The 24,470-nt window shown below is 38.6% G+C and overlaps 1 protein-coding gene across 1 annotated transcript in view; it reads left to right on the top strand.

The window, feature by feature from the left end:
* Positions 1-24,470, top strand: part of LOC111838565 (titin-like) — a 167,507-nt gene that overhangs the window by 94,583 nt on the left and 48,454 nt on the right. The window contains 47 exon segments of the mRNA XM_072700231.1: positions 50-343; positions 434-733; positions 824-1,132; positions 1,229-1,419; positions 1,505-1,934; positions 2,158-2,466; positions 2,548-2,729; positions 2,813-2,942; positions 3,068-3,367; positions 3,467-3,784; positions 3,878-4,174; positions 4,278-4,577; positions 4,663-4,977; positions 5,083-5,231; positions 5,358-5,508; positions 5,593-5,874; positions 6,236-6,538; positions 6,697-6,999; positions 7,095-7,376; positions 7,497-7,796; positions 7,906-8,208; positions 8,322-8,630; positions 8,761-9,042; positions 10,124-10,423; positions 10,520-10,813; positions 10,905-13,877; positions 14,259-14,579; positions 15,007-15,291; positions 15,394-15,693; positions 16,444-16,794; positions 16,913-17,188; positions 17,288-17,587; positions 17,667-17,969; positions 18,064-18,363; positions 18,455-18,742; positions 18,826-19,128; positions 19,225-19,527; positions 19,620-19,925; positions 20,094-20,381; positions 20,469-20,759; positions 20,862-21,149; positions 21,234-21,824; positions 21,899-22,003; positions 22,094-22,291; positions 22,380-22,676; positions 22,788-23,375; positions 23,828-24,130. Of these exon segments, the coding sequence (XP_072556332.1) occupies positions 50-343; positions 434-733; positions 824-1,132; positions 1,229-1,419; positions 1,505-1,934; positions 2,158-2,466; positions 2,548-2,729; positions 2,813-2,942; positions 3,068-3,367; positions 3,467-3,784; positions 3,878-4,174; positions 4,278-4,577; positions 4,663-4,977; positions 5,083-5,231; positions 5,358-5,508; positions 5,593-5,874; positions 6,236-6,538; positions 6,697-6,999; positions 7,095-7,376; positions 7,497-7,796; positions 7,906-8,208; positions 8,322-8,630; positions 8,761-9,042; positions 10,124-10,423; positions 10,520-10,813; positions 10,905-13,877; positions 14,259-14,579; positions 15,007-15,291; positions 15,394-15,693; positions 16,444-16,794; positions 16,913-17,188; positions 17,288-17,587; positions 17,667-17,969; positions 18,064-18,363; positions 18,455-18,742; positions 18,826-19,128; positions 19,225-19,527; positions 19,620-19,925; positions 20,094-20,381; positions 20,469-20,759; positions 20,862-21,149; positions 21,234-21,824; positions 21,899-22,003; positions 22,094-22,291; positions 22,380-22,676; positions 22,788-23,375; positions 23,828-24,130 (16,491 nt within the window).

Here is a 24,470-nt window from a genome sequence, read left to right as displayed (position 1 = left end):
GCATGTTGTATTGCTCCTGTAAAATATTTGTTTCTTTTATATCTCATAGATGTTCCTGGTCCTGTCATTGACTTGAAGACCAATGTAGTCACAAAAAAGGTGATAGCACTAAGCTGGTCAGAACCTGCAGATAATGGTGGAAGTGATATCACGAGCTACATTGTTGAAAGGAGAGATGCAAAGATGCACACATGGAGACAGCCAATTGAGACACCTATGTGTAAATGTGAAATTAGAGGGCCGTTTGATGGAGGGGAATATATGTTCCGTGTTGTAGCGAAAAACAAGTTTGGTTGTGGTGAACCAGTTGATCTGGGCCCTATTCTTGCAATAGATCCAAAAGGTAAGTGCGATTTGACATACTGTATAATGATAAATTGAAGAAACAATTTAATTGTGAAAATGCATAAAATGTGTTCATAAAAAATTCAAGGTACCCCAACTGCACCAGAGAGATTTCGTTTTACGGAAAGAACCAAATCATCAATAACTCTGTCTTGGAAACCACCTCAAAGTGATGGTGGCAGTCCAATTCGAGGATATTATGTAGAAAAGAAGAGAAAAGATGGAACTGAGTTTGAGATTGCCAATCGTCAGATATGTAAGGATCTATTTTTAACACTGGAGAACCTCTCCGAACGTCATATGTATGACTTCCGTGTCAAAGCAGTAAATGATATTGGAGATGGAGAGCCTTCACTTACATTAAGTGCTGTTATTCAAGATGATGAAGGTATTTTTTATTACAGTGTACAAATTGATGTCAATTGGACATACACATTATTTCCTATCTGAAAATAACTCACACTTTTTTTTATTGCAGTTAAGCCAACTGTGACATTGTTGAAGTACTTCAAGAGTGGTACAATCACTGCTAAGAAAGGAGAAGCCATTGAAATTCCTGCAGAAGTGATAGGAATCCCAATGCCCAAGAGTGAATGGTCAAGGGATGGAAATATTATTGAGGAACAAACAGAAAAATTTTTGATTAATACTGAGGTGCTGAGTTATTCAAAAGCACACACAACGCTAAGCATTCCTGAAACTGATCGGAAAGATAGTGGCCTTTACACACTGACTGCTTCAAATCACCTTGGATCTGCATATGAGAACATCAAGGTAGAGATATTTGGTAAGTGTTACATCTTTAATTCGTCTGTTTATATATTGAACTTATGAAAGAGATTATTATTATATTTTTAAAAAATATCCCATGTGTACATTTTAGACCGTCCAATGCCACCACAGAACATTGTAGTCTCTGATATCACAAATCAAGGATGTTATCTTACTTGGGATGCTCCAGAAGATAATGGAGGTAGTGAACTCACAAATTATATTATTGAGAAAAGGGATGCCAGCAAGAAAAAATCAGATTGGGAGGAGATAACTGACAGTGTAATTGAAAGGCGTTATAGGGTAAGCATAATATTAATATATTTTTTTTCAGAATTATGCAGAATTATTTTGAATTAGAAATATAATAAACATCTTCCTTTTCAAGGTATCAAAACTTGAAACCGATAGGACTTACCAGTTCAGGATCAAAGCTGAGAATAAATATGGAGTTAGTGATGGATGTGAATCAGAGAAAGTCATTGTCAAGGATCTGTATGGCCTCCCTGGTCCACCACAAAACCCAAAGATCGCTGGGTGCACTAGGACTTCCATGTTGGTAACATGGGAACCACCTAAGGATAATGGCGGATCCACAATCACGGGTTACTGGCTTGAGAAGAGAGAAAAAGGAGCTGTTTACTGGAATCGTGTGAATCGGGCCCCAATCACAAAACCAGCAATTAAAGGCCTAGAATTTAATGTACACCACCTGAATGAGGGTACTGAATACCAGTTCCGTGTGATGGCATGCAATGCTGCTGGTGTTGGACCTCCTAGTGAACCGACTGAGAGTGCATTTGCAACTGACCCCAAGAGTATGTAAATTTTTCTGTTTCATTCCCTATCATGTGTTTTTATTTAACTGGCAACCCTTCCAGGATGTACCCCATGTGTATGCTACCTGGGATGAACTGAAATGAGTGTGTACAAGATGGATGGATGGATGGATGGATGGGTACATATTTTGAAAAAGATTATACATTTAATTTTTTTTTAACGCGAGTGTTCTAAAAATACCTTATTATTTTTATTTTCCAGATCCTCCTGGAATGCCATCAAGCCCAGAAGTTGCACATAAAACCGATGATAGTGTCACACTTACTTGGAATCCACCAGATAAGGACGGCGGAAGCCCCATCAAAGGCTACATTATTGAAGTTCAAGATGAAGATTCATTACAATGGAGAAGAGTCAATGAATCAGACAAACCACATCCTGATAATAAATTTACTGTACCTGATCTTCAAAAAATGAAAAAATACAAATTTAGAATTATTGCAGTCAATTCTGGAGGAGAGTCTGAACCAAGCCCAGGAACTTCTCACATTCTTGTTAAAGAGATATTGGGTAATTCTCATAATATGTTCATATTTTTCAAGAAAATATATATGTAAGGTAATTGAACTGATATTTAAATTTCACTTACAGAGGAACCAAGAATCACTTTGGATATCAATGCCAAGGAGTTACTCTCCTGTCGGGCTGGTTCCACAATAAAAATCCCTGCAATTATCACAGGATGTCCTACTCCAAATGTTACATGGCAGTATGATGGCAAAGCAATATCTGAAAAGAAGGAGGGTCTTCATTTTCTTCCAGTAGAGTCACAGGTATTGGGCCATCATAATTTGAATTTAACTTTCAAAAACACTAATCAGTATTTCTAATGCAATTTACATATTTTTTTTTTTAGATTAGATCAATTGACACTACATCAACCGTCACAATTCCTGACAGTACATTATGCCATTCTGGAACTTATATCATATCAGCTGAAAATAAAGCTGGACAGAAGGCTGTGAAAGTCAGAGTCAATGTACTCGGTAAGCAGTACAAAACAGTGCCAGTAGTAGTAGTAGTTATTGTTGTAGTAATAAGAATAATAATCATAATAATAATATGCATAAGTTGTGCAAATATATATGTATATACACATATATTTTTTTAGATTTACCAGGACCTCCAAAGGATCTCAAAGTTTCTGATATCACAAGAGGCAGCTGTAGACTTACATGGAAGCCTCCTGATAATGAGGGGGGCGAAAGAATCAAGAGTTACTATATTGAGAAGAAAACTGTTGAAGGAAAGGCTTGGACGAAGGTTAATCCTGCATGTGGAAGCCAGTCATTTGTTGTGTGTGACCTTATTGAGGGACAAGAGTACCTGTTTCGTGTCAGGGCACAAAATAGCCTTGGCTTGGGACCACACACTGAAACTATTCAGCGGACAAAGGCGGGGGATCCCATACGTAAGTTAATAAACGCAGCTGAAGTACAACTAAATAATTGTAACTAGCAACATTTTAAGCTGAAATGAATTTTAATATCACTTTGTCATTCTTCTTCAGACCCTCCAGATCCTCCCATAAAGGTCAAAATTAATCAAGTTACCAAGGACACTGTGACCCTTACATGGAAGCCACCCATCAATGATGGTGGAGCTCCTGTGACACATTACATTGTTGAGCGTCTTTGCTGGGACACCAGTATAACACAAAAGGAGTCCTGGAGGCAATGCAATCGACGTGATGTTGAAGAGACCACTTTTAAGATTGAGGATCTTAATGAAGGCGGAGAATATGAATTTCGTGTCAAAGCTGTGAATGAGGCTGGAGCAAGCAGGCCGTCCTCAACTGCTGGGCCAGTCACTGTTAAAGACCAGAAATGTATGTCAATGAGAGGAATATTTCTAATATATTAAACAAGAAAGCATTTTAACTTAACCATTGTGTAATTTTATATTAAATGTTTTCTTTAAGGTGCACCTAGTATTGAACTTGACACATTCATGGAAGTTGAACAAGGAACTGACATCAAAATTGTTGCAAAAATCAAGGGTTGCCCATTCCCTACCCTAACATGGCAAAAGGCTCCACCCTACAGAAAGGATGAGAAGACTGATGTAGAGTATGATGAGCACATCAATAAGCTTGTGACTGATAACACCTGCGCACTTCTGATTAAGCAAGGAAAAAGAGCAGACACTGGTATTTACACAATCACAGCTAGCAACAGTCTGGGTAAAGCCTCAAAGGAAATAAGGCTCAATGTATTAGGTAATTTGTTTTTGTTTGTTTTGTTTTATTCCTTGTGTTCATATGTAAAACTTGAATAGTAAGACTTTGGATAATGTTTGAATTGCTTGATTTACTCATTCAGGATGCCCAGGACCACCTTGTCCACCCATCAAGTTTGAAGAAGTCTCCTCAGGGAAGATTACACTGTCTTGGCTTCCTCCTAAAGATGATGGAGGGTCAAAGATTACTAATTATGTCATAGAGAAACGTGTGGCTAACAGGAAGACATGGATACATGTAACCAATGAACCCAAAGAGCGGGTTTACACAGTGGAGAATTTGATCGCAGGCCATGAATACGTGTTCCGTATCATGGCTCAAAACAAATATGGTATTGGTGATCCTCTTGACAGTGAACCAGAGAAAGCCAGAAATCTTTGCAGTGAGTATATTAAAGTAAATTGTGTGTATGTCATTTTGACTTTTTTTTCTGAGTAATGTGGTTTATATGTGTTTTCTCTCTAAAGCTGTTCCTGGTCAATGTGAAAAACCAACCATTTCAAGTGTAACCCATAACTCCATGACAGTTAACTGGGAAGAGCCGGAATATGATGGTGGAACACCAGTGATTGGTTATTGGCTAGAACGAAAAGAGACGACATCCAAACGGTGGAACAGAGTAACCCGTGACCCGATCAAAGTTATGCCTTTTGGTGTATCACATAATGTAAGTGGTCTCATTGAAGGGTCTCAGTACCAGTTCCGTGTCACTGCCATTAATGCAGTAGGATGTGGCCCTCCAAGCTTGCCATCAGATCCTATTACTGCCACAGACCCAGCAGGTAAATGGTATATGCTGTTTATGGTAAATAATTTTTCTGCAACTAATGTAATGAAATTCTGGCATTATGAATAAAATATACAACTTTTTGCATGTGTTTTTTCAGCTCCGCCAGATCCTCCTATACCTAAAGTTACTGACTGGACAAAATCAACCGTTGATCTGGAATGGGTTCCACCATTAAAAGATGGTGGCTCAAAGATTATTGGCTACATTGTTGAGTACAAAGAGGAAGGTCAAGAAGAATGGGGCAAAGTATGTTTAAAATGATTATTCTCTTGTTAACTTTGTATATTAAGTACATATATGTGAGTATATACATATACTATCTATCTATCTATCTATCTATCTATCTATCTATCTATCTATCATACCTTCTAGGCTAAAGATAAGGAAGTAAGAGGAACCCGACTTGTGGTTGATGGACTAAAAGAACTGGGACATTACAGATTTAGAGTAAGAGCCATAAATACTGCAGGTGTTAGTCAACCGGGTGAAGTGCCAGAGGTGATTGAACTGAAAGACAGAATAAGTAAGTTGTTGAATGATGTGTTAATGATTACTGTATGTCTACATCTGGGGGGACTTTTAAAAATATTATCTCTTGATTTCTCAGTTGCTCCTGAGGTGAACCTGGATGCCACAATGAAAGAGAGGCTGGTTGTTCATGCTGGTGGTGTGATTCGTATCCTGGCCTTTGTTTCTGGAAAGCCAGCACCACAGATTACATGGAATAGAGATGACGGTGCATTACCAGAGGAAGCTGCGATTGAGACGACTGCAATCAGTTCGTCTTTAGTAATCAAGAAATGCACACGGAAACACAAAGGCATTTATACACTCACTGCTAAGAATGACGGAGGTGAAAAAAAGAAGAGCATTGTGGTGGATGTGTTGGGTACGTATTCTGTTAATTATTATTCAGTACAAATTCAGGGGGCTGGATATTCTCCCATACAGCACAGGGCACAGAACAGGATGCCAGTTCAGCATAGGGTGTAGACGAGGAAACATTTTGGGCTATTTATAGATTACCCTGCACATCTTTGGACTAGGGGAAGAAATCCATGGGGCCACACACACACACACACACACACACACACACGCACACACACACACAAAGGGGGTAGAATTGAAATCGCCAGCTCTGGAGGTATTGGGCAACAAAATTAGTCACAATGCTACCCATTGGTTAAGTGCTATATCAATCCATTTGAAAAATTAGGTGTCCTAAACCTTCCTTTGTATCTATGCCTTAGATATTCCTGGTCCAGTTGGCGTGCCAATCACTGCAGAGAATCTCACTAGTGACTCATGCAAGTTAAACTGGTTCTATCCTGAAGATGATGGTGGTTCAGCTGTTACTAATTTCATAATTCAAAAACGTGAAGCTGAACGTAAGGCCTGGACCCCAGTGTCTTGCACTATCACTAGACATGCTGCTGTTGTTCGTGGTCTTGTTGATGGAAAGGCTTATTTCTTCAGAATTGCGGCTGAAAACATGATTGGAATAGGTCCATTTACTGAAACCACTTCAGAAATAACCATCAAGGATCGTTTTAGTGAGTACTTTTCTATACAATGTTTTATCATGCACTAATTCATACTTACATGTAACTTAATTTTTCTTTTGTGTAAATGAGGCTAGTGTATGGTTACGCTGCTGGTCTATTTTATACGTTAGACTTTTGATCTGATTGTAACTACTCTTATAAACTAGGTGTACCGGACCGGCCTGAAGATCTGGAAGTCACAGCAGTCACAAAGGACTCTATTACTTTGACTTGGAAACCACCTAAGAATGATGGGGGGTCTGAAATTACCATGTATGTAGTAGAAGCCCGACCAATTGGCAAAGAAAAGTTTGTCCGACTCACAAAAGAGAAGCTGCTTGGGAGGAAATTCACCTTTGATGGTCTTAAGGCGGGTGACACCTATGAATTCCGCATTAGTGCAGTAAATGAAATTGGTCAAGGAAAACCTTCCTTTAACACCAAACCAATTACTTGCAAGGATGAGCTAGGTAAGGGAAATGTGAAATTCTTATGAGGTACCACATATGAGCTAACCTTAAAATTGGTTTTTGGTTTTGTGTAATCTGTTTACTTTTATTTTCAGAACCACCGACAATTGAGCTTGATTTCCGTGACAAGGTCATTATACGTGTTGGCGAATCTTTTGCACTACAAGGTCGCTACACTGGAAAGCCAGCACCGTCTATTATATGGTTCAAGGATGATAAAGAATTACAGGCCGATAACCATATCAAACTGAAGAACACTCTAACCACAATGTGCTTAGGCATAATAAAGGCTAAGCGTGAACATAGTGGCAGATATTGTGTTCTTGTAGAGAATTGTACAGGTTCACGGAAGGGCATTTGCAATGTAACTGTTGTTGGTGCGTATTTCCCTTTCCTGGTCATATTATGTTTTCTAGTCTCCTTTGTAATCATGTCTCTATTCAATATATAATGTTACAGTTTCTCTCTATTATTTATTTAACTCTTAATGATTACAGATCGTCCACTGCCACCACAGGGACCAGTATTGTTCAAAGAAGTTCACAGAGATTTCATGGTTATTTCCTGGAAGCCCCCTCTTGATGACGGTGGTTCTGAGATTTCTAACTATATTATTGAGAAGAGAGACACAAAGAGGGATCTTTGGGCAACTGTGACATCTGCCTCCACAAAGACAACATGCAAAGTACCCAAGTTAACTGAAGGAAGGGAGTATATCATGAGAATCTGTGCTGAGAATATGTATGGAATAAGCGATCCACTGGAATCTGAAGAGATGCGAGCCAAAGATCTCTTCAGTAAGAATCATTTAATGAATTCGAAAGGCACGGGTATTTTGCAAACATATATGCGCAGGTGTCCTTAAAACATATTATTTTATGGTGGCTTATAAACTTATTTTCACAGGAGTGCCTGAGGCACCCGAGCAACCTGTTGTTAAAGAGGTGTACAAAGACACAGCTCTTGTTAACTGGAGTAGACCTCGTGATGGTGGAAAACCAATCACTAACTACATCTTAGAGAAAAAGGAGACAACATCAAAGAGATGGTCACGTGCTACAAGAGAACCCATATACCCAGACACACAGTTCAGAGTTCAAGATCTTACTGAAGGCTGTGAATATGAATTCCGTGTCATGGCAGAAAATGAAATAGGTGTTGGAGATCCTAGTCCACCATCAAATCCTGTTGTAGCTAAAGATCCAATTGGTAAGTCTCAATTGTGCCCTTTCATATAATCTTCCAATCTTTACATTTATTTGGAGGTACAGTATTTGTATACATACACACAAACACACATATATTTTTTTAATTATTCCCAGTACCACCAAGCCCACCTGTGCTCCCAGAAGCTGTGGACAAGACTAAAGAAACTGTAAGTTTAACCTGGCAGCCACCTCGTCATGACGGAAAAGGAAAAATTCTTGGCTATCTAGTAGAATATCAGAAGATTGGTGTGGAAGAATGGAAAAAAGCAAATGAGACTGCTGAATCATGCCCAGAAACCAAGTTTACAGTACAGAACCTTGAAGATGGAGAAATGTACAGGTTCAAGATTATGGCAGTAAACGCTGCCGGTAAATCTGATCCTGCATATGTTAAGGATCCTGTGAAAGTACACGACAGACTTGGTAATTGGGATTTTACATTAAATAAATAGGAAGAATATTTATAAATTTATAAAATAAATATTTTCTTCACATATTTTAGCATACTTTTTTCAACTTTAATATAATCATTTATAAATTTTCTTTTCAACAGAGCCCCCAGAGCTTCTACTTGATGCGAACATGGCTCGTGAGCATCTTGCCATGGTAGGGACTGATATCATTCTCAGTGCAGGAATTAAGGGTGTGCCATTCCCCAAAGTCACATGGAAGAAGAATAATGAAGAGGTTCCACCTAGAGCTAATGTGGAGGTTACTGGTGTAGGAAGTAAACTACAAATCCATAACTGTCTTCGCTCTGATTGTGGTGATTACACAATTTCTGTGGAAAATTCTGCAGGTTCTAAAGCAGCTACATGCACAGTTCTTGTTTTAGGTAAGAATTTCCAGTAACACTTTACTTGAAGCTGTCCTCTATAATGCATTATACAGCCGTAGAAAAAATTAAGAGACCTGCGTATCAGGCTCTTAAAAGCAGGACTGAAGACCCATAAAGCAAGGAGGAAGCCCTTAATTTACGAGAAACAGAGAAGAACCAGGCTGCAGTTTGCAAAAACCAAAAAACATTATTCACAGATGCACACCCATAAATTGAGAAATGAGAGAAAAAAATCATCCTATGGTCTCTTACTTTTTCCACGGCTGTATATTGGTTTGTATAATAATATTCGTAAAGCATCACAGTATCTTCTATTGACCGGCTTAAGGCATAGTATTGATTACAATACTTAAACTGCAATGAAGCTCTCATCTATAATGCACTATATACATTCACTGACAAAGATGTTAAGCACCCAGACAGAGTGGTGGAAATGAAATGAATCTGCACATGATGAAAGGTCATGTGACTGTATCGCAATGATTATAATATTAGATTGAATGGAAAACAGAGTTGGCAGTATGGGCACACTGCTGGTCCCAGGTCAGTAGGGTGTGGCACCCCCCCAAGCCTGGATACATCCAGCAATACGATGCCGAAGGGAGTCGTACTGCCATTGTATCCTCTTCTGTGGCAAGTTGGCCCACAGCTGTTGTAACTGACCCTCGAGATCCTGAAGATTGGCACTGGGTCTGAGTTGAAGTCTGACCTGATCCTACACATGTTGGACTGGGGAAAGATTGGGGGATCGGGCGTCACTGAGTATATATCTTCATATTGCATTATAATGGTCGGTATAAGAATTAAAGGTGTTCTGTACTGCATTATGAAGGTATCAATAGTGGATTATAGATGAGTGCTTCATAAAGCATTCATAATGTGTAATGAACATGTCTATGATGTTTTATGACTTTTCATAAATATTTATAGCCATGAATGTGTTATGAATGTGTTCATGGATTCTTATAGATATGACATTCATAGAAAGTGTTGCCAAATTTCCTTGACATTCATAATAAACTTACAGTATGTATGAATGAACTTCTAATTAGATTGAATTGTCCTTTTTGAAACACAGACAAGCCTAGTCCACCTCGGAATCTGTCCGTTTCTGAGATTACAAGAGAATCAGCCTACCTTTCCTGGAATGAGCCAGAGGATGATGGAGGTGCTGTTATTTCTAACTATGTGATAGAAAAAAGAGATGTGGCTTCAGATAATTGGGTACCTGTTTCTTCTTCATGCAAGAAGCCTAGCTTAAAGGCTTTGTACTTAATGGAAGGAAACCAATATATGTTCCGTGTTGCTGCTGAAAATCAGTTTGGCAGAAGTGAATACATTTCAACTACCAAACCCATAAAGGCTATTGATCCCCTCTGTGAGTATTCGTGTAATTTTTAATAGGTTTTTAAATATAAAATATAATTTTTTATCAATTTCCATAAAGACCAATATTTTCCTTTCCATATTTAAGACCCACCTGGTCCACCCAAGAATTTGCATCATGTGGATGCAGATAAAACTGAAGTCTGGCTTCAGTGGAATTTGCCAGATCGCACAGGAGGTAGTGATATTACTGGATACCTAGTAGAATACCAAGAAGAAGAGGAAAAAGACTGGATTACTTTTAAAACTGTCAAAAAGACTGAATGTCATGTGACGGGACTTGAAGAGGGAAAGACCTATCGATTCCGTGTGAAAGCAGAGAATGCTATCGGTCTGAGTCGTCCTGATACAACAGTACCTATTCTGTGCCAGGAAAAACTTGGTAAGTCACGTTTTTGTTATCACTCTGGAAAATACAGTATTTCAGGTTTGAGAAACTATTTCCCTTAATGTTTTCATTTTTTTTCATTTAGTGGCACCAACAATAGAAGTTGATGTGAAGCTAATTGAAGGAATTGTTGTGAAAGCTGGAAGCACAATCAAGCTTCCTGCAATTATGAAAGGCATTCCTGTTCCAAATCCTAAATGGGTTACGGATGGCAAGGAAATCAAAAGTGAAGGCAATGTGCTGATTGAAACTGATCACTATTCAACTACTGTCACCATTAAGGACTGTAAACGACAAGACACTGGAGAGTATCTTCTCACAGTTTCCAACCCAGCTGGAAGCAAGACAGTTGCTTTGCATGTTACAGTTATTGATGTCCCAGGTGCACCTACTGGCCCAGTTAACATGCTTGAGGTTACTCCTGATTTCATGGTCATCAACTGGCGTCCTCCCAAGGATGATGGTGGAACTCCTTTGATGAATTATATTGTTGAGAAGAAGGATACCAAGAAGCCATGGGAGCCATGGGCAGTAGTAAGCTCTGGAAGCATTAATACAAAAGCTAAGGTTTCCTATCTGGAGAAAGGCCGCGAATATGTAATACGTATTCGTGCAGAGAACAAAGTTGGTATAGGTGCTGCCCTTGAAAGTTCACCTACTATTGCCAAGCGTATGTTTGACCCACCTAGTGCACCAGGCCAACCAGTTGCTCAAGATATCACAGAAACTGCTGTGACTATTCAGTGGGAAGCCCCTTTATCCGATGGTGGCAGTCCAATCATTGGTTACATTATCGAACGTAGAGAAATGACAGGTAAATGGATTCGTCTGAACAAAACTCCTGTCTTAGATACCAGATACAGAGCATCTGGACTTTTTGAGGGCAATACCTATGAGTTTAGAGTATTTGCGGAAAACATTGCTGGCATAAGTGAACCTTCCCCAGTGTCAGATCCAGTTAAAACTACACGTCCCATCACTTGCCCCGGTCCCCCAGTGAATGTCAAACTTAAGGACTGGAGCAAATCTTATGCGGATTTAGTCTGGACTAAGCCTTCAAGAGATGGGGGCAGTCCTATATTAGGTTATATTGTTGAATGCCAGAAATCAAGCAGTAAACAGTGGGATAGAATTAATAAGGACGAACTTATTAAACCGTGTGCATATAGAGTGCCAGGATTGATTGAAGGCATGGAATACAAGATTCGTGTAAGAGCCTGTAATAAGATTGGAGAAGGAGAACCTAAAGAACTTAGTGAAACAGTTATTGCAAAAGACATCCTTATTCCTCCAGAGGTAATTGTTGACGTTGCTTGTCGTGATCTACTGACAGTCAGAGCAGGGCAGAACATTAACTTAGTTGCTCGTGTTAAAGGAAGACCTGATCCAGAAATTACCTGGACTAAGGATGCAAAAGTCTTAGTCCAAGACAAGCGGACTGAGATGAACAACAATTACCCACTTGTTGATATGATCATAAAAGAAGCAACTAGAGAAGATTATGGGAAATATGTCATTCAAGCAAAAAACATTAGTGGTCAAGCACAAGCTAGTATTGTAGTTAATGTTCTTGATAAACCTGGGCAATGTCAAAATCTGAAGATAAGTTACGTAACTAAGGATTCGTGTATGGTATCATGGGAGAATCCAGAAGATAATGGAGGCACAGAAATTACAAATTACATTATTGAGTGTCGACAACCAAATCAAAGGGGTTGGACAGTAGTGTCCTCGGATTGCACAAAACGTCTTGTTAAAGCACCGCTCATGGAAAACTGTGAGTATTTTTTCCGTGTCAGTGCAGAAAATAAATGTGGTCAAGGGCCACCAATTGAAACTAAAATGGCAATTCTGGCTGTTGATCCAATTGAAAAGCCTGGTGAGCCTGAAAACTTTCATCCTGCTGAAATTGGCAAGACATTTGTTTTCCTTAAATGGAAAAAACCAGAGTACACTGGTGGAAGCCACAATCTTGTTTACCATGTTGAAAGGAAGCTAAAAGGAGCTGAAGAATGGGAAAGACTACACAAAGGTGCAATCAAGGAAACATTCTTTATGGTAGATAGGTGCATTGAAAACCAAATATATCAATTCAGAGTACAAACTAAGAATGAAGGAGGAGTGAGTAATTGGGTAACAACTGCTGAAACACCTGTTAAAGAAGAACTACTTGAACCAGAACTTGGCATTAAATTAGATGGTGTCCTCACCGTTAAAGCTGGAAATCCTATTAAAATTGAAGCAAGTCTTAAAGGAAAGCCCCAACCTGTGGTTAAATGGCTCAAGGAAAGTGATACTGGTGATATTAACAAAAGCCCAAGATGTCATACTGAAACTGGTTCAGATTTCTCAAAGTTACTGATGACATCATCTAGGCGTACTGACAGTGGAAAATATGTAGGCACTGCCACAAACTGTTCAGGAAGCTGTTCTGCTCACATTATTGTGAATGTGCTTGATAAACCTGGTCCTGTCCGAGACCTGAAGATATCTGATATTTCAGTGGACCGATGTAAATTAATATGGGATCCTCCAGAGGATGATGGAGGTTGTGAGATTCAGAACTACATTCTGGAAAAATGTGAGACGAGGAGAATGGTTTGGTCAGTTCACTCTGCAGCTGTGATAAGTAATTCAGCTAATGTGACTCGTCTTGTGGAAGGACAGGAGTATATCTTCAGAATACGAGCAGAGAATAAGATGGGAACAGGTCCTGCAGTGGAGAGCCAAGCAGTCATTGCCAGAACACAGTTCAATAGACCTGGTCCACCAGATCCACCTGAAGTCACCAAAATTGGAAAGGAAGAAATGACAGTTTCATGGCGTCCTCCAGGAAAAGATGGTGGAAAGCCTGTCACAGGTTATATTCTGGAAAGAAAGGAACTACATTCCATTAAGTGGGTTCCAGTTACAAAAGATCCTATCCCACAGACATGCATGAATGTTACCAACTTGATCCCTAACCATGAATATCAGTTTCGTGTCAAAGCACAAAATGAAGTTGGATTGGGAGATCCCAGTAAACCCTCAATATCAGTAACTGCTAGAGATCCAGTTGGTAAGTTTAACTTTCTTGCCATATCATGACTTGTAGATATTTTTGTGTTTCTTCCTTTTAAACTTAAATTTCAACTTAAATTGTCAAAACACGCTTTAACATATCTTTCATGTAAAAAAAAAACTAGATCCAAGAAATGGTGTCCATTTTGCAAATATGTATTCATACAGGTATCAAAAAAGATTGCTTTGATGATGGTTTACCTGCTTATATAGAAACAATTGCATATTTCGTTATTTGTACAATGGTTGGCATTATTATTATTTTTTTGTATTTAATTACTTTGAATTTTTTGTTCCTGTAAATCAAAAAAAAGTCAAAATTCTGCTGGTGTCTTTTGTACTTTATATATAGATGAATGTATTTTTTTAAACTTTGCAGGACCTCCTGGCCCTCCTGAAGATTTGAAGGTTGCTGACAGCACACAGACATCCATCACACTCTGCTGGCAAAGGCCAGTTTGTGATGGTGGTGCTCCAATCATTGGATATGTAGTTGAGTTTAGAATTAAGGGTGCAAGTAAAAGCGCAGATGAAGGCTGGAAAAGATGTAATGTTGCTGCTCGACTGGCAGTGACAGACTTTACTGTTACTAGTCTGGATGAAAAACTGGAGTATGAATTCCGTGTGTATTCACAGAACCAGGTTGGCATGAGTCAACCAGCCAATCTCAAAGATGCTGTGTCGCCCAAAGAGATCCTAGGTAATCACTGACCTGCTGTATAGCAATTTTGTATATTTTACTTAATGACACAGTGGTTAGCATAGTTGCCTCCCACATTTGGACTCTAGTGTTTGAATCAATGCCTCGGCTCAACATCTGCATTTTGTACGTGTGTCATCATGGGGTTTGCTCCAGGTCATCCAGTTTCCCCCCACAGTCCAAAAACATGCTAAGGTGAACTGGAGTTGCTAGATTGTCCATAGGTGTTACTGGTGTGTGGACGTGCCCTGTGATGGGTTGGCGTCCAGTCCTGGGTTATTTCCTGCCTTGCACCCATAGCTTCTGGGATAAGCTCTGCAACCCTATATAGGAAAAGCCTGTATAAAAATGGATGAATGGTTGGCTGGATCTATTCAGAATGTATAAAGTAAAATTTCTTAATTTTCTTCTTTCTTTCTTTTTACAGAGGCACCAGATATTGAATTGGATGCTAATCTGAGAAAGGGTCTTACTGTTCGTGCTGGATGCCCCATAAGATTGTGTGCCACAGTTAGAGGAAGACCAGCACCAAAGGTGACATGGAGGAGAATGGGTATAGACAATGTTGTAAGAAAAGGTCAGGTGGATTTAATAGATACTATGGCATTCCTGGTCATCCCTGAGAGCACACGGGATGATTCGGGAAAATATTCTCTTACTCTAACCAGCCCTGCGGGAGAGAAAGCTGTTTTTGTGAATGTTCAAGTGCTGGGTAAGGATGCCTTCCAATGAAATTATAGTTGCAGATTGATAATACAACACAATGCGATAATGAAACTCAAAGAAGCCTGTTTTTTTCCTTTTAAATTAATAGACACCCCTGGACCTGTACAAGGTCTGGAAGCCAATGATATCACAATGGTATCCTGCAATCTCTCTTGGTCTCCCCCTGAAAATGATGGTGGAAGCGAAATTACTCACTACATAGTTGAAAAACGTGAAATTGACAGAAAGACCTGGGCAACAGTCAACAACGATGTGAAAAAGACAAACCTGAAAATAACAAATCTTATATCAGGAACAGAATATTATTTCAGAGTGACAGCAGTTAATGAATATGGAGCTGGAGTGCCAAAGATTTCTCCAAAATCCTACCTAGCATCAAATCCCATAAGTAAGTGTATTGATGCTGATTAAATATGCTGGGCACCAGTGTTGGGGGCAATGAGTTACAAAGTAATGTTTTACCTTAATTATACTACTTTCCTCTATAACAAAATAAAGCAAAGCATTGCAGTTCAGATTTCAGCAGTCACATTTCAGTTACTGGATTATTAAAATGTCCTTTCCTACGTTACACACGTATTTTCAAAATAATGTTTTTGTGCTGAATATTTAAATGTTACTTATAAAATGGATATTTCCAGTCCTGGGCGCTAATTGGTCAATAAAGTGTTCCAATGATGGCCGCACTTTCGAGTTGTTTTGGAAGTGGACATGTGCTTCAAAGCACATGTATGCTGATTGATTTTAATCATAGACATTTCAAGATTAGAGAGGAAATTTACAAAGGAAACATGGCAGAAAAGACAGGGTGCTTCCGTAAGTGGAGATCCTCTTATTATTTTCATTTTACTGCACAAAAACACAAGAATATTACTGCTAAATGTAAGCTTTGCCCAGGTCAGAAACAACCTTTCTACCACTGCCAATGCAATGATCAACCTGTCCAATTACCTAATAAGATAACATGCCTGCCCAAAGTACTGAAAATAAAGGACTATGATGTGTGTCCTTGTATTTTTATGTTGTAAACTGGGGAATTTGTAGTTTTAGAGAACACCTACCTGAACACTGGTTATGATAAAACTGAAAGGAAATTCATTTTGAATGCATTCTAATTTGTATGGGTTTGACATTGCAGGTAAACCAGACCCACCATTAAAGATTGATGTATTGGAAATTACAAAGAATAGCACAACTCTGGCATGGGTGAAACCACTGAGAGATGGGGGAGCTAAAATTGATGGGTATGTAGTTGATTACATGTTGGTGATTCCACCTCAAGAAATCAAAGATGGACAACTTGTGGTCCAAGAGCAAATTAAACCAGAGGAACAATGGATGCCATATTCTATTGTGAAAGACCTGAGTATTGCTGTTGTTGGACTCAAAGAAAACATGAAATACAAATTCAGAGTGTCAGCAAGAAATGTAATGGGTTGCAGTCTACCCACAGAAACCAAAGGAGAAGTTGAGATCAAGGAGCAAATGTGTAAGTCAACAGTATTTCACACTTTCATTGCATGATTTTTATTTTTTTTCAGTTAAAACAGCATACTGTATACAAACTCTAATCTTTCTTTCTGGTTTTATTTATTTATTTTATTTAGTGCCACCAAAGATTATTATGGTTGATACTGTGACTGCAAAGGCAGGAGAAAAACTCAGGGTGGAAGCTCTTGTTTCTGGAAAACCAACACCGGTATGTAAATGGAACAGAAATGAAGAGGAGGTCATCCCTTCTAGTCGTCTAACTGTGCACAAATCTCAGAACAGTTGTGTGCTCATTATCAAAGATGTATCAAGACTGGACAGTGGTCAGTACAGCCTTTCAGCTGAGAACAGTATTGGACAAGTGGAGCAGAGTTTGAAAATTATCATCAAGGGTAAGTTTCACAAGCAAAATTAATTCCTGTGAATGATTGATTCCTGCAAAAAATGTTTTGAAAGACATATATAAAAAATAATTGATCAATATCTTTCAGATATCCCTGGTCCCCCAGAACCACCATTTCTAATCAGTGATATCAATGCTGATACTTGCACCCTATCTTGGCAATCACCACTTGAGGATGGTGGTAGTACTATCACTAACTATGTGGTGGAAAAATGTGACATGAGCAGAAATGATTGGGTCATTGCTGTATCATCATGCACTAAGACTACTTGCACAGTAGGGAAGCTTATTCCTGGGAAGGAGTATATATTCCGTGTTCGAGCTGAGAACCGTTTTGGCCTTGGAGAGCCTATTGTTTCTGAGCGGATGATTGCCAAATTCCCCTTTGGTGAGATCCTTTGAAATGAATTTCTAGATTGTACATTTTTTGCAATGGAACCTAGACCTAAAATTCTGCTCATTTTCAGATTTACCAAGTGAACCTTTGAATTGTCATATCTTAAAAGTCAATAAAGACTGCATGTTTGTTGCCTGGGAGAAACCAGCCAATGATGGTGGCAGTCCAATAACTGGATACTACATTGAACGTAAAGAAAGGAACAGCCTTCTTTGGGTAAAGGCTAATGACACAGTTGTTCGCACAACTGAATATCCTTGCAGCGGACTTATTGAAGGTTTGGAATATACCTTCAGGGTATCAGCCATTAATCGTGCTGGACAAGGAAAACCAAGCAAAAATACTGAATTTGCTACAGCAAGAACACCAGTTGGTAAGGTTTTCTTATGCTCCTTTATCTTGCTTTTCTCATGTAGTAATGATTACGTGTTACTAGTTCCTCGTTTCCCTGGGTCATTCTCTTACAGATCCACCAAGCAAGCCTGAAGTGCTTGATGTGACTAAGAATTCAGTTACGCTGTTATGGAACAGACCAAAACATGACGGTGGCAGTAAGATCATTGGATATTACATTGAAGCTCTAAAGATTCCTGAAGACAAATGGGTGCGCTACAACATAATCAGCCAAAATTTACCCAAAGAAGAATACACTGTAACAGGGCTGGAGGAAGGCAGAAAATACCAGTTCAGAATACTTGCAAAAACTGCAGTGAACATCAGCAGACCATCTGAAATGTCTGATGCAGTTCTAATATCTTCTGAAAATGGTAAGACTATTCATGAAAAAGTATGAGCTCAATATGGAATATTTATTTGGAAATTTATATCCTGGTGATCATTTTTTTTTTGTCTTCTCAGTGGCACCAACTATAGAAATTGGGCTTCAAATGAAGGCACTGCAACCGGTTAAAGCTGGCAAAAATGTGTGTCTTGAAGCTCAAGTATTTGGAAAGCCAATGCCAAAAATTACCTGGAAGAGGAATGGAGAGATACTGAAACCTTCTGAAGTCTTGAAGATGTCACAGAAAAGAAATCTGTTCTTCCTAGAGCTATTATCGGTAACAAGAAATGAGACTGGAGAGTACACTATTTTGGCAGAAAATGCAAGTGGTTCTAAATCAGGTGAAATTAAACTCACAGTTTTAGGTAAGTAAAATGTATAGAAAGAAGTATGTGTGAACATTATATATTTGAGAAATATATTTGACGTTCTATGCTTATTTCTTTAGATGTACCTGGCCCACCAGTTTCTGTCAAGTTTGGAGATGTGTATGCGGATCACATCAGGCTGAGCTGGGAGCCACCCATTACAGATGGTGGCTCTGCAGTTACCAACTACATTGTTGATAAACGTGAAACAAGCAGAGCAAACTGGGCTCAAGTCACATCCAAAATCAGTGCTCAGCAGACTGACTATTCTGTAGAGAAACTGATTGAGGGTCGTGAGTACCAGTTCCGCATTCATGCTGAGAACAAATACGGTGTGGGTGATCCTACCCTGACAAACCCCATTGTTGCTAAGAACCCATTTGGTAAATGTTTTATGTATTTCTTATTTGTCACAAAAGAAAATTACAGACCTTGTTTCATTAGTTCAAGGACTCACTCCATTTTTTTTTTAATTATAGATGTCCCTGGTGCTTGTGATCCTCCAATTATTACAAACATAACAAAGGATCATATGACTGTGAGTTGGAAAGAACCTGCAAGTGATGGTGGGTCCACTATCCTTGGTTACATGGTTGAAAAGCAGGAAACCAAAGATGTAAAGTGGGATAAAGTCAACAGAAAACCAATAACAGAGAGATCTATTGAAGCTACTGGTCTTTCAGAAGGAAACGAATATAAATTCAGAGTTATTGCTCTTAATAAAGCTGGCCTTGGCAAACCAAGTGATCCATCCAAAGCCGCTATTGCTCAGGATCCTTTATGTAAGTAAATAAAAGTGTCTGTACCTTTGGAAATGTGAACAACTGCTATAAAATCCAAAATCATTACCATGCTTACATGTGCTGCTCCACAGATCCTCCAGGACCACCAATCTCGCCAAAAGTTGTTGACACAACTAATTGCACTGTCAGTTTATGCTGGACAGAACCAGCTAATAATGGTGGATGTGAAATATTAGGCTACCTCGTAGAAAGCAAGAGAGCCGATGCTGCTGACTGGACACGGTGCAATGTACCAAGGAACCTTCAAGAGACAAATTACATTGTTACTGGACTTACTGAGAATACTGAATACATGTTTCGTGTCACAGCTGTGAACAAGGTTGGATTTGGTGAACCAAGTGAAGTTCCAGGCAAATATACTGCCAAGGACATTTTGGGTATGTAGGCTCATATTTTAGAGTGTCTGTCCAAATATTTGGGTAAAGTTGTCTGTGACATTTATTTATGTAGTTAGAAATTAACTAAATTCAGTTTACTGAAGTATAGCCCAATTATCAGTGATTAGAAATATTCATTCAATTGTTTTCCACCACTTATTATTTCAGTTCCTCCCGAAGCAGAACTTGATGAAGAGCTAAAGAAAACTGTAGAGTTGCGTGCTGGAACCCCAATGAGGTTGTACATTCTACTACGGGGTCGTCCTGTTCCCAAGGCAACATGGGCCAAGATGAATACCAATATTAAAGATAGACCAGGAATTGTGATTAAGACAACACAATTTGATACTCTTGTTTATATTGAGAAAGTGAACAGATATGATGCAGGAAAATATATTCTGAATCTGGAAAACAGCAGTGGAGTGAAAATGTACACAATTACTGTAAAGGTTTTTGGTAAGTTACTCTGAATAAGTTTTTGTTTTAAATTTTGGGGAAAAAAAAAAAGAATTTTAATTGTAAATAATTTTATCTGTGATACAGATACCCCTGGACCACCGCTTAATCTAATGGTAAAGGAAACATCAAAGAATAGTGCTTCACTTCTTTGGGATGCTCCGTTAATAGATGGAGGAAGCCCAGTAAAGAATTACATAATTGAAAAACGTGATGCCGAACGAAAGTCTTGGTCTACAGTTGCATATGACTGCACCAAAACATCTTTTCTGATTCAAGACTTGGAGCCAGGAAGATCTTATTTTTTCAGAGTATTAGCTGAAAATGAATATGGAGTTGGGGAGCCATGTGAAATTACGGATGCTGTAAGAGCTTCAGGTATGTGAATAGTATAAATTTATTTAGAACATTATTTTAAAAGGTTGGTGTGTATTAATAGTATTTTGTTAATAGGAATATATATATAAATATTTTTTTTAGAACAACCAGGACCAGTTTTGGACTTCAAGGCGTTACTGGTGACAAAAAATTCATGTACACTTGCTTGGAAGAAACCAATTAGTGATGGAGGAAGTCGTATAATAGCATATGTGTTGGAAGTGAAAAATGGAAAAGATACTTGGAAGAACCTCATGAAGTCAAAGAATATGCAGTACAGTGCCAAAGACCTCATAGAAGGAAAGGAGTATACTTATAGAGTGAGAGCAGTAAATGATGCTGGAGATGGTGTTGCAGAGGAACTTAATGTTCTGGCTAAAGACCACACAGGTAAGATTATTTTGAGAATTGTAAAAAAAAAATGACTTGTAAAAATGACTTTTATGTTTCTACTTGGTCCTTTTTGTCTTTTAGTTCTACCTGGATGTGACTTAAGAGACTTGCCAAATTTATGCTATACTGCTAAAGAGGGAAGTACTGTTCGCCTGAAAATACCCATAAGTGGCAAACCTGCTCCTACTGTAACATGGAAAAAAGGTGAAGATGTTACTTTAACTGATAGTGGCCGAGTATCTGTTGAATCCACAGCTGTCCACACAACCTTGCTGATTCATGACTGCCAAAGAGGTGATGCCTCAAAATACACAATAACTCTAAGAAATAGTGCTGGCACCAAAGAATCTGCCATATTTCTGAAAGTGGTTGGAAAACCAGGAATACCCACAGGACCAATCAAGTTTGATGAAATCACAGCTGAAGGAATCTCCTTAAAATGGGGTACTCCAAAGGATGACGGAGGATCAGAAATAACCAATTACATTCTTGAAAAGAGGGATTCAGTAACCAATATGTGGGTTACCTGTTCTTCTACTGTGCAGACAAACAGTTTAAGAGTAACTGGTCTTCATGAAGGAACTGAATACACATTTAGAGTTTCTGCAGAAAACAAGTATGGAATTGGAGAAAGCCTCAAATCTGATTCTGTTGTGGCCAAGCATCCATTCAGTAAGTATTTGTTATTTTAGCATGTTAGCTCGCTGTTGCAGAATGAGGCTGAAAATGTATTGTGTTTTCACTAGATGTACCGGATGCACCACCACCACCCCAAATCATGAGTGTCCACTATGATTCAGCACAATTGGCATGGTCTGATCCAAGGAAGACTGGAGGTTCCCCTGTTACAGGTAGCTGAACGCTAAGTATTATTTTTTTTTAATCTTTCCCAGGATGTTATGTTTCTCATTGTGACATAATATATATTTACATGCTGCCAGGATATCATGTTGAATATAAGGAAAGAAACAGCTTGCTGTGGAAGAGAGCCAACAGTGCTCCAGTGAAAATGAAGGAATATAAAGTAACAGATTTAACAGAAGGCCTTGAGTATCAATTCAGGATCATGGCTATAAATTTGGCAGGTGTTGGAAAGCCCAGTCTGCCATCAGAGCCAGTGGTTGCCTTAGATCAGATTGGTAAGTTAAGTCATACAGTCTAACAGATATATTCCTCGAGGTTTTTTTTTTCGATTATATTATTATTTTCTTCATTATATTGCTTTAGATCCTCCTGGCAAACCAGATGTGGTCAGCATTACACACAATAGCGTAACACTTCAATGGACTGAACCCAAGTATGATGGTGGACACAAACTGACAGGCTACATTATTGAAAAACGTGACTTGCCCTCAAAAGTCTGGATGAAGGCCAACAGTACTAATGTTTTGGATTGTGCATTTACCATAACTGGTCTTCAAGAGGGATGCAAGTTTGAATTTAGAGTAAGAGCTAAGAATGCAGCTGGGGCCATAAGTCCTCCATCAGAGCAGACTGATACAATTGTCTGCAAAGATGAATACGGTAAGTAATGTTTTGTACATATGTAATAGACAATGTTTTATGAAGAAAAAAATAAAAGATTTTAAATGTGCATTATTCTGCCATAATAACAACTTGTAATGTTTTCCACAGAGGCACCAAACATAATTATTGATCCAACAGTGAAAGAGGGACTTACACTTAGAGCTGGTGATACAATTGTAATAACTGCAACAAGCATAACCGGAAAACCTCCTCCGACATCCCGGTGGTCTAAAGCGGGAAGAGACCTCAAACCATCAGACTTATGCCAAATTGAATCTACCCCAACGTCTTCAACATTATCAAAAAAGTGTGCCACCGGAAAAGATTCTGGAGAATACACTATCTCAGCCAGCAATCCATTTGGTGTTAGAGAGGAAAATGTTAAAGTGACAGTTCTGGATGTTCCAGGTCCACCTGGGCCCCTTATAGCCAGCAATGTTTCTGCTGAGAAGGTTACATTAACATGGTCACCACCCCATGATGATGGGGGGTCTGCAATTAAATCATACACTCTAGAAAAAAGGGAAACAAGTCGCCTTCTGTGGACAATTTTGGCTGAAAATGTAACAGATTGTCATTTAGTTACCAGCAAACTAATCCAAGGCAATGAATACATCTTTCGGGTTTCAGCATTAAACCATTATGGCGTTGGAGAATCAACACAGTCTGAGCCAGTGAAAATGGAGGACAGCTTTGGTATGTGGAGAGTCTTTAAAATAGAATAATAATATTGAAATAGATTTTTTTTTCCTCAGAAGAGATTTGATAATAATGCAATAAATAAAAATAGTGCTGTTAAATTGCTATAGTTCACCTACAGCTAGTGCATTTTAGTCATACGAAACATGATGGTGGAAGTAGAATTACTAGATATGTAATGGAAGACTTTAAGACTGGTAAATTAAGTCCAGTGACTGTAGTGAATAATAATTTATACTGTAAGCATAAATTTATAGCAAAACAAAAAATTTATTAATATCTGAAACTTACATGAATTCAAAGTAAGGAAAAAATTAACTTTGGTTAAGTCAGATTCAGTTCATTTGTAGGTAATGATAAAATGAAATGGCTTTGATGTTTTTATAATTACACAGCTATCTCATGTCATTAATGGAACACCTTTAAATGTTGTTAAAATTCAATTACAGGTCCGCCTGGTCCTCCATCCAAACCAGACATTGAAAATGTCAACAAAAACTCAGTTACCATTTCTTGGAAGAGACCAGTTGAAGATGGAGGCAGTAACATTTTTGGGTATAATGTTGAAAGAAAAGAAAGAGATGGGATGCGATGGATTCGAGCATCAAAGAAATTGATTTCTGATTTAAATTTTGAAGTTGTTGGGCTCACAGAAGGAAATGAATATGAATTCAGAGTGACTGCAGAAAATAAAGCTGGTTTTGGAGAACCCAGTGAGCCTTCACAACCTGTGATGACTAAGAGTCTAGCATGTGAGTAGCTTGTTTATTATTTGCCATCTGCTCAGTCATATATAAAATATTTATTAATAACACTAGAACCACTAGCGTTTTTTCTTCTTCATTTAACCGCCAGCAGCATTCTATTTCAGCGTATAGCACCTTTTGTTTTTGCTAATGTGCCATTACATTAGCATACCATTCATCCATCAAGAAAACAATAGGATGTCATCAATCTTCACAGCTACAGAGTTGCTGTCACCCCAAAAAATCTCTGAAACCCATAATACGGTCGGGTTTATGTCATATGTTTTTGTGCTCATTAATTTCAGTATTGGATTCCATAGATTAATCTTGTGTAATAGTCTTAATC

The sequence above is a fragment of the Paramormyrops kingsleyae genome, chromosome 16 (genome assembly GCF_048594095.1).
Source record: "Paramormyrops kingsleyae isolate MSU_618 chromosome 16, PKINGS_0.4, whole genome shotgun sequence".
In the NCBI taxonomy this organism is placed as follows: domain Eukaryota; kingdom Metazoa; phylum Chordata; class Actinopteri; order Osteoglossiformes; family Mormyridae; genus Paramormyrops; species Paramormyrops kingsleyae.
Note: the sequence above shows the minus strand (reverse complement) of the source record. Positions and strands in the feature narration are given on the sequence as shown.